We start from the raw sequence: 10,312 nt of genomic DNA, 5'->3' as shown, positions 1-10,312 counted from the left end.
TATCCAGGTCAGGGTCGCAGTGGACCCAGAGCCTACTCTGAATCACTGGGAACAAGGTGGGAATGCACCCTGGAAGGGGCACATCACACACTCACACCTACGGACACTTTTGAGTCGTCAATCCACCTACCAACGTGTGTTTTTGGACCGTGGGAGAAAACCGGAGCACCCAGAGGAAACCCATGCAGACACAGGGAGAACACACCACACTCCTCACAGACAGTCATCCGGAGGAAACCCACACAGACACAGGGAGAACACGCCACACTCCTCACAGACAGTCACCCGGAGGAAACCCACGCAGACACAGGGAGAACACACCACACTCCTCACAGACAGTCACCCGGAGGAAACCCATGCAGACACAGGGAGAACATTCTACACTCCTCACAGACAGTCACCCAGAGGAAACCCACGCAGACACAGGGAGAACACACCACACTCCTCACAGACAGTCACCCGAAGCGGGACTTGAACCCACAACTTGAACCCTTGAACATTCAGATTCAGAGACTGTAACCTTGACTAAACCCTATGAGCTCACATCCAAACAGCATCCATTATGTTGATTACATGAAGTTGAGTTGAGTGAAAGAGAAGCTGAAGCAGCCCCAAGTTAATCATATTGGCTTTATTACACAAAAATATATCATTTACACCCACTGGCCTTTGACAAATAACTCTTTTCTGTGTCTGTAAAAGTGACAGGGAGGAGCTACACAGTAAACACACACACACACACATGCTGAGTCAGGGCTAAATGGAAAATAAAGATGGAGTTACAGTAAGGTGATGCTGGGGGAATAGAAAATACCTCTTTTGTCATATTTGAACGTGAGTGGAGCTTATTATTTAAATTCATACAGGTCAATAATTTAGGTAAACTCTGGGTTGTATTTGCGTCCTCAGGAAATGCTCTTGAGGGTCCGCTGTGCTGTTTCGTGATGAGACCTGGAGGAGAAGAGGGCAAGAGAGAGGGATCAGGAACACCATTCCCGAGTGTCTTTGACAATTATGACAAGACTGAAAAATTAATTTGATGTGTAGTCGTTGGTCCACCTTAAATTTTTTGAAAAGACACAGATCCTTGTTCTACCTTATTATTCAAGGTTGATTTAATGCAGCAGTAATTGAGGTTGAACTTCATATTTACAGCACACCTCTCTAGCCCTCGATTCGTGTCCTGTATCATAGCTGGTGGTGCAGATGTTGGAGTCAGATGTGCTTGTTTACCTGTCATGGATGACTGGGAATGGGGCCCTCAGTGAAAGAGTGGGGGATTCAACTCTGTCAACAGTTTCTTCATCTACAACAAAGAAATAATAAAACAATTACAACACCGTAAACAGTAAGCAATGTCAAGAGTCTTAAGAGCATCCAAGAGTATTTTACTAAAATGTAAACACCACTGATCAACAAAAACACAAATGACAGCAAACAGTCTACAGGAATAAAGAAGCCTGAGAACAATATTATAATTTAACAGAATATACTCAAACAGAGTAGCTGAAGTAAATAATTGGATACAACATAACTAAACTCCTATAACAGGTTAATAAATGATTTATTACTGATTAGTAATTAGGCTATAAACAATTTCTTATAGTATAAACACAAATAAATTAATTAACTGTTGTAACCTATAATTATAAAAATTTGTTGCTTGCCAAATAGTGAGCCCCCATTCATCCACACTGTTAAAGCCTAGATCTGAATTCCTTATAACATATTCATATTCATCACTTATAACAAGTCACTGCTGCAACTTCAGCATTATAAAGGCACCACAATGTGAAATTATTCCGTTTAATTATTCTGTGTGTTATATGTTTTTAATATTTACAAATAATGCTACTTATATTTACAAATGAGTGTTCTGTTAATTATTAGACCTCCAGTAAATATTGTTTTGAAACATAAATAACTTATAATAACTTATAATAACTTTAACTAATATTTTTTTGTTTATGTTCTGTTCATGTTTTTTAGAAATTAAAATTATAGCTGAGCCGAGCTTTAAGAGTGTGGATGAATATGGGCCCAGTATTTGTCAAGCAACAGATGAGAGTGTGTGTAGCATGCACGCTAATAACTTGTGTTTAATAAGCACTAATAAGTATTTCTAACCTAGTTACTAATCAGTAATAAGCCATTAATATAACTATTATAAGTGTATTCTTACTACAAAGGGGTACCTAATTATTCATTTGGTTGCACACCCATATTCCTCATGAGTTATAAAATATATATAACCCAGTTATTATTATTATTATTATTATTATTATTATTATTATTATTATTAACAATAACAATAATAATAATAACTATTTCAATATTGATGAGCCTATATTTATAATGAAGTGATATCAACATAAAGGAGAGGAAACAAAAGGAGGGATGTATAACTCAGTGAATGGCAGAACAAACAAACAAACCAAAACACTTTCATACCGTTGTGCTGGGGCCTAAAGCCGCCGGCCGCCGCGTCTCCGTGCGCTTTTACGCAGGGTGGCCTGTGCGTAAGGGCGTGCGTTACGGCGCTGCGCTGCGCGCTCTGGACGTTGTCGCTGTCGCTGCCCAACACTGAGCGCACGCCGAGCAGGGAGTTGGCGCTGAGGAAGGCCCAGTTAGCCGCTCGGCTAATTTGACACGTGTACACTCCGTTGGTGGATAGAAACGCTGGGTGCGCGGTGGTCGATGGAACACCTCCTCTGTGGCAGTGATCTGGACTCGTGGCTGTTTCTGCCAGGGACCAGATCTTTGGCTTTGCGCCTGCAGCGCCTGGAGAGCCCTCCCCGGAGCTCTGCGCCTTAGCTGACACCGAGCTCGCGGTGCTCTTTATCACTGGAGACGGGGAGGTCCTCGGGGTCTGCGCGCTTTCCCGGTTGCTTAGCTGCTCTTCCGCTTTCTCCACGCGCTCGTCCGCCTCGCTCTTGTCTATGTCAATGGTTTCCAGGTCGATCTCCTCCTCTTCTTCTTCATCTTCCTCGTTTTTGTCCTCCTCCTCGCTCTCGGACAGTCTGCACTCCACGTCGTCCGCGCTGCGGCCCCACGTGACCTTGTTCTCCTTCTTTAGCCTCCTCCTGGCGTTGGCGAACCACGTGGACACCTGCGTGAGGGTCATCTTGGTGATGATGGCCAGCATGATCTTCTCGCCCTTGGTGGGGTAGGGGTTCCTCTTGTGTTCCTGCAGCCAGGCCTTCAGCGTGCTGGTGGTCTCTCGGCTCGCGCTCTTGGCTCGGCTGGGGTCGCTGTATTGGTAGTGGCTGTAGGGGTAGAAGGCGGGGGGCGAGTGGAGGGTCAGTCCCGCGGCCTGAGCCCCAGGAGAGTCCTTCAGCTCATACTGAGAGCCCTGAGAACACAGGGAGGAAACGGTTATATTCTGCATTGAGCCATGTGCAAAAGTTTATCCACTCCTGATCGACGCGTTGTAGAGTCGTTGTAGAGTGCCGTAATATCGTCACAATGACACGTTGGATCACTAACGTGTTTATTTCACGCTTTGCCTTGGCTTGGATTCATATGATATTATGGATGTTTTATCTTTTCCCAATGTATGTTAAATCCAGCAAATAAACCGCAGCTGCGCATGTGCAGGGTGCGTATGTTTTGACTTGAAAATTGAGGTGAATTATCTGTTTATCTAAATTAAACCTTCACACAAGGACATGAAACACAATGTATATATGCGGTAAATATCAATATATTATTAATAAAATAAACATAAAAATGCGATTTTGATGTAAGAATTTATTAGATATAAATTTTAAATACTAATCTTATTTTAAATGTACTGAAACCATCTCTCATTTCAAATGTGTACATTTATTACACGTTTATTACCATGTATTACATCTGGTTTAACCTAAAGTCATTTGCAATGGAATTCACGCGAAAAATGCTTTGTATTTATACCAAACATTAAATAACCATTCTTTTCTTCCGTGAGGAAGGGACGGTGTTTGCCAGAGCAGAGGAGTCCGAGGGAGGGAGTGTGAGTGAGGAATGAGACTCTGGGTTTTAAGAAGCGGATACAGATTAGATTCTCTGGTCAGAAATACTAGAAAAGTAATGATAGGTCATGTATTAATTACAAAGCGGTGGCTCCAGAGGAAGAGCCTATTATTTCCATTGAGATAAAGAGTACAGTCTCAGTGAAGAACCTGGGCTCGGTCCCGGGAGCCTGTGTCTGGGAGAGAGGACGAGGGCGAGGTTGGTGGCTTGGTTTATAACTGAAAAGACTTCCTGTGAACACCGAGAGAAGTGATTCCACATTCATTCGCTACACTTTTGCTCTCACTGCAGCAGAAACTCTGGGGTACTGACTGGTTTTCTGTGTTTTTCTGTGTTCAATGTCAGCGCCATGTTTAAGAAAACAGTGGGAACTCAACGCAAATTCGTTCAAATCTGATTCACGCGCTGCGATAATCCGTCACACATTTATTCGTAGCTCTGCTATCATTTTAATTGCCGCTAAATGTCTATAATATTTATGTTTGAAAAACATAACGGTATTTATTTTGAACGGTATTTAACGTTTTAAATGTGTTACAATTACTTTCCGTTAATTCCCGTCGTTAATTCACCAGTCGTTAATCAACAAATAATTAAAACCGCAAAAAGTAAACAATAAATAATTTCCACCATTCCGCCATTAAACTGACGAACGCGCGCTAATTCAACTAAAGTTTAATGCAAAGAATCTTTATTCTAAACATCTTCTACGCTCCTGCGTGTGATTTTTAATTTATTGTCGCTTCAAGCACTAAATATATAACAGCACGTGTAAAGCACATAACACACAAACACTGTAAATATTTACTACTTTAATTATTAATATTACATTCGATTACACAACAAAAGGCGGAAGCATTTTACTGAGCGTTAAAATAAACAGATACATTTCTCGCTCTGAAAAAATATTAGTCTAAACACCTGATTGCTCTCCTCCGCGCGTGCGTGTGCTGACCTAGACGTGTTTGTATGATCGAAATGTGACGTACTCGGGGTCACGTATTGGCACAGTTGATATATACAACGATACATTTCTCTTGAATGTTATTCGCGTTTATGTTTACTAATGACGTAGTTATGAGGGACTGCTGAGTGTTAAACAGTGTGCAGTGAACCCTCTGAAGGAGGCAGATTCACATTCAGTCCAGAGGCCTAATGTGTCACTCCCAGTAAACAAGGAACGTCCCTGGACGTTCAAAATAGGTCTAAAAGTAGTCTGTCCGTCAAGGACATATTTTAAACGTCAGTGGACGTCCAAAATCATTCTTAATAAGTTAGTTATCAAGTGGTGACCAATCGATAACGTCAGTGGACGTCCAAAACGCGTTTTATACAAGTAATTTATTTCGGGACCAATTAATAACGTCAACGGACGTCCAAAATACGTCTAATAGTCGTCTTTTCAATGTCTGTATTTGGACGTCTTTTCAACTTTTATTTTCAACCTTAAGAGAACGTTGATTAGACGGCAGTCATTACGTTATTTCAACGCTGAATCAACAGCTAATTGTTTACTGGGCTGGCTCAAAACAACACAAATATCACACAAAAATGACAATATTCAGAAACAAAACAAATCGCTTTCTTACGCTGCAGGAATGTAACTCCCATATGCAAATAAGCTTGAGTGTGTTTCTCAGCACAGAGGTGAACACTTTGCCCTCTAGGTGTGTGAGCACCTTTTTAAGGCCCAGGAAATATAAGGCTACACCACACACACTCAGTCCCAATGGAACGAGGCTCCTTTTACCATTTCAAAATATCGCTAAATTATACTGTAACTCTGAACAGAATTATGGAGTCAGAGCAGGGCGTAAAGAGTCGACTGAACCCTTAAAGACCCCCCTCAGTGACTTTAGACTTAAGGACACCTCTCCTCACTCCTCTCCCTGTTTTTCTGAGCGTGTCTGAGTCAATGTGAAACTACTCTCGCAGTCTGAAGGTGATTTGTTTAAAGCTGAGTTTCAAACTCTGATCCCTTTCAGAATACAACAGTAAACAAGCCCAAGCTCACTCTCTGATTGAGCCCCGTTTTAGCGGAACAGATTCCTTTTAAAATGCAGCGTAGACCACTTTAAATGATTTGCTTCATAGTTTTCAAGCGCTTTACACCCCAACAAACGCAATAAACATTGCTTCTATATTATAATCAACACCTGTTTTTGTTTTTGTTTTGTTTTTTACAGAAAGGAATGTGTATTTTGCTTTACACGTCACTTCATTTGCTCAAACACTCCGTTTTGAAAAAAAAGGTCTCAAGTTGATACACAGCAGTTTGGACAGAAACTCTCCAATTCCACCTTAAAAAAAAAGGTCACGCTGCTTTAACTCGATAAACGGCAACAGAAAACAAATCTAAGCTTCGTCACTTCGTCACAGTCTGAACTCAGAGAAAGTGCGCGCGCACAGTGGCTATTAACTATGCAGTGTGCGCGTGCATGTTTGTATAGTACTAAGACTCTAAACTATAGCAGACTTGTAGTAAGTGTAGCTCTGCACGCGCGCGTGTCTCAATACCCTGGAGACTTTTCAGAGTGCGCGCATGACTCCGTTCTACTGAGACTCCAAACTTATAATGACTCCAGTCTGTGTGTGTGTGTGTGTGTGTTAGCCTGTGAAAGTATGTCTTACCATGTGCGCGAGCAGAGCGAGCTCGGCTCCGGTGCGCGTGAACGCGCCGCTGTATCCGCGCGCGCTCCAGGCGGGGGTGAAGAGGGGCGAGAGTGTGGCGGCACCTTCAGAGAGTCCGTCCTGCGGCGCGTAGAATAAACCCAACTGCGGCAGAGCCATGTGCTCGGAACGCACGAGACACAGAAAACACGCAGGAAAAACAACGCGAGACAAACCCGCGAGACAGCAGAGCAATCCAGATGTGGCGAGCACGAGCGAGAGGACGATGTGGAGCCGTGTGTGGGACGCTGAGGGAGTGTGTGTGTGTGTGTGTTTGTGTGTCTCCTCCTGCTGAGTCTCTCTCTCTCTCTCTCTCTCTCTGTGTGTGTGTGTGTGATGGTGTGATGGTGACGGGTTGATTGGCAGGGCTACTTAAGCACGAGGCCCCTCCTATGCTGGGGGCACGCGATTAGTGCGCTATGTGAGTGTGTGTGGAGGGGGGTTATGAGTGAGTCTATGTGTATGGGTGGGTATATATACCTAAGTATGTATGTGTATGTGTGTGTGTGTGTGTGTGTGTGTGTGTGTGCACGTGAATGTATGTCTGTGCATACACGGCTTTATCTATTGTTATGGAGCATTCTTCTTCTTCCATTCACTACATCATCTCATTTTATTTACGTCATCATTCATCACCTGAGTGTAATGCGCTTTAATGAAAAATGAAAGAAAAAAAGAAGATAATTATAAACTGTGGATCAATAAAATTGCTTAGGCTTTTGTAAAAAAATTAAAATAAAATATTAAATAATTTCTGCTCTTTTATTCTTTAAAATGCTTTATTAAAATTGACTGTGTATATATATCCAACTGTACAATGAACAAAATGGTGACTGCAGAGATTTGTGTGTGTGTGTGTGTGTGTGTGGGGGGGGGGGGGGGGTAGCTCATAGTGAGGTGAAATCAAAAATTTGAGGCTCCTTTTATTTACAGTTTTATTTGCACTGTTATGACATGTTATTATCAATTTATTACAATGTTATAACAAAAAAATTATTTGAACATCAACCCAAAGGCAGTAAGCAACCATTTTATAAACACAATGCAAATTCACACACGTTGCCAACCTCACTATTCCGTAGAAAAAAGTAGTGCCACACTTGGTGGAGAATACATGATCATCACACTGTCACCTGCACACGTCCCCTGTGTTATTAAAGTGTTATCTGTTAGCTAATAAAGTGACTATTAGAGAATGCCCACACGTGTGTCTGCAGAGCTGCTGACCTCTATTAGCTGAAATACAGTAAATAGAGACGGACGGCTGAAGCTATTTGGCTATAAAGAGGAATAAAAGATGGCTGTCAGTATGAGTATGATTTGATGGAGGCCAGGAAATGATCGTTTAACTCCGCTGGGTCTGTCCCAGGTGTCCCAGAAGCCTCTGCAGCATCCCGCTCGGAGGGGCACGATGGCGTTTATGGTAATGCGCGCATTAGCATCACACAGGTTGTCCTGTGATAAGGTGGCAGGTTAATGAAATGCTCCATTCACTGCAGCCATTTGATCCTCTGAGAGGTTGTGATAAGAGCACTGAGCAGAGGAGGCTGCAATTAAAGCCACAGCCTATCTGCCCTTCACAGTGCACCTCTCTCGCTCTCCCTCTCTCTCTCTCTCTCTCTCTCTGGTAATAAGGGCTACTAAACACTCTGCTAATCCTCCTCCAGGGTGATCCATGCTATCAGATGTTAGCCTTGTAATTATTTACCTGAAAAAAAAGTCCTAAATGCATGCCATAGCAAACCAGTGTGGTCCTGTGAATAAAAATATGGGATTTCATGAGTTAATTACAGCAGTAACTCCATAGATGTATCAGCTTTGGTTCTCTGAAGAACCTTCTGGGGAGTAGTTCTGTACAGAAGCCGTTCTGCAAATGAAATGTGGGAGTCTTAAAAGTTCCACAGCAGCGAGGATAAGACGCCATATGCAGGTCTTTGGACACACCACAAAGGTGAATGACTTCCCTGAGGATCCTAGCACTAAAGAAGCGTTTATGCTAATTGCAGGTGTAAGCAAGAGCATCCACGTGACTTACAGCAATGCGTGTAGATCCTGTGGTCCATAAAAAGGTTCTGTGTCGATCAGAGAGTTAAATCCAGCTCAAGCTACATTTAGGAGCCGTTCAGGAACCCTCATTCAAACAGAAAACACTTTCAAATATGGAGGTGCCAAAGTAGGGTTCAAACACATTGCACCACAGGTCACTGCCTGTGAGGAGATTGGTGTGTTCTCCCAGTGTCTGCGTGGGTTCTGTAGGTGGATTGGGTGTGTGTCACACCTGGCCCACGGGTGTGAGTGTGTGAGTGACTGGGTGAGTATGTGGGGGATGCATCCTAGGTTCTCCCCATGCACAGATATCTATCACACATGGTTCTTCAGTGGTTCCTTACCCTGAGAACACTTTTACGTGTATTTCAGGAGGCATTTACGATTAAGGATTTTAAGTTTTTTTTTTTGTTGTTGTTGTGTGTTTGTGTGTGTATTTAGTTCTTTGTGTGGACTACATTAGTATGAGGGAGCTTTATTTATGATTGTGTGGACATTAAACTATGGGCTGATTTATTTATTTTTTTTCTTTAATGCAGTTTCTATAAGGAAAGGCCAAAGCTGGTCATTTTGGTTTTTGAAGGGCAAAGCTAGAAAGAAAGAAAGGAATACACATTAGAATGTGTGTGAGACTTTTTGTTTTAAGTTTTCTAAGTGTGTAATGGGCTTTGCTAAGCGCTAATTCCCTCAGCAGCCAAATTCACACCCAAGAGGAAACATTAAAGACTTTTTATTCTATACGACTTAGGTCCTAAAGTCATGTTCACATTCAAATGACTGACTTAACACAGTCAATACACACTCACTTTTTCCCTCTCTCTCTCTCTCTATGTCTCTCTCTCACTCTCTCTCATTCTCTCTCTCTATGTCTCTCTCTCTCTATGTCTCTCTCTCACTCTCTCTCATTCTCTCTCTCTCTCACTCTCTCTCATTCTCTCTCTCTCTCTCACTCTCTCTCATTCTCTCTCTCTCTCACTCTCTCTCATTCTCTCTCTCTCTCACTCTCTCTCATTCTCTCTCTCTCTCTCTCTCTCTCTCTCTCTTGTAAATATACATCCTCTTCCCATGAGCTACCGAACCCATTGCAGACTTAGTCGCCTCAAAGCCGGTCTTTATCTCCTGTGCGTTTCCACTCTTGATTTCCTTATAGTCTTTATTGAGAACGGAGTCAGTGAGTACATTCCTCAGAATTATGCTTCAAAGGCGTGCAGAGAAACGGCCTCAAAAACAGCTTTGAGTCGCGCCATTCAACTTAACAGCCACGGGCTGGGCCTGTTTGTGTATTCAGGAGACGCAGTGTGAGCACCAGGGCCTTTTAACACTTCTGTGCAAAGACTACCAAATATACGCTGTCCTCAGCCCTGCCCTGCCTCCGAATGCTCGCCTTTATTTAAATTTCATGCCTCGACAGTCACTCGATTAATTCCAGACAGACACAGAGACTCAGGCACGTCTCCAACAGTAAAGCAGTCGGTCTGAGAGCTGTGACAATCTGGGGGCGATGCTTAATCGTGAATGATATTTACCTGATTGGATTGTCCAGCTTTGAAGTTTGGTTACCATCCATTCAGTCTTCGGAATA

General features: G+C 42.7%; 1 protein-coding gene across 1 annotated transcript; it reads right to left on the bottom strand.

The window, feature by feature from the left end:
* Positions 1-694: 694 nt before the first annotated feature.
* irx1b (iroquois homeobox 1b) lies at positions 695-6,926 on the bottom strand. Its single transcript, XM_066675760.1, has 4 exons — positions 6,646-6,926; positions 2,452-3,352; positions 1,234-1,306; positions 695-951 (listed from the first exon to the last, which is right to left on the bottom strand). The coding sequence occupies exons 1-4, from the start codon at positions 6,802-6,804 to the stop codon at positions 906-908; spliced, it is 1,179 nt and encodes a 392-aa protein (XP_066531857.1). The 5' UTR covers positions 6,805-6,926; the 3' UTR covers positions 695-905.
* Between the last annotated feature and the right edge of the window lie 3,386 nt (positions 6,927-10,312).

Source organism: Hoplias malabaricus, chromosome 6 (genome assembly GCF_029633855.1).
Source record: "Hoplias malabaricus isolate fHopMal1 chromosome 6, fHopMal1.hap1, whole genome shotgun sequence".
NCBI lineage: Eukaryota > Metazoa > Chordata > Actinopteri > Characiformes > Erythrinidae > Hoplias > Hoplias malabaricus.
Note: the sequence above shows the minus strand (reverse complement) of the source record. Positions and strands in the feature narration are given on the sequence as shown.

Excerpts from the sequence above, each read along its gene's own strand:
- irx1b (XM_066675760.1), bottom strand. The coding sequence starts at position 6,804 with ATGGCTCTGCCGCAGTTGGGTTTATTCTACGCGCCGCAGGACGGACTC. Across the intron at positions 3,353-6,645 it reads TCGCTCTGCTCGCGCACATG|GGCTCTCAGTATGAGCTGAA; the intron begins GTAAGACATACT and ends CTGTGTTCTCAG. Across the intron at positions 952-1,233 it reads TTCCCAGTCATCCATGACAG|GTCTCATCACGAAACAGCAC; the intron begins GTAAACAAGCAC and ends CTTCTCCTCCAG.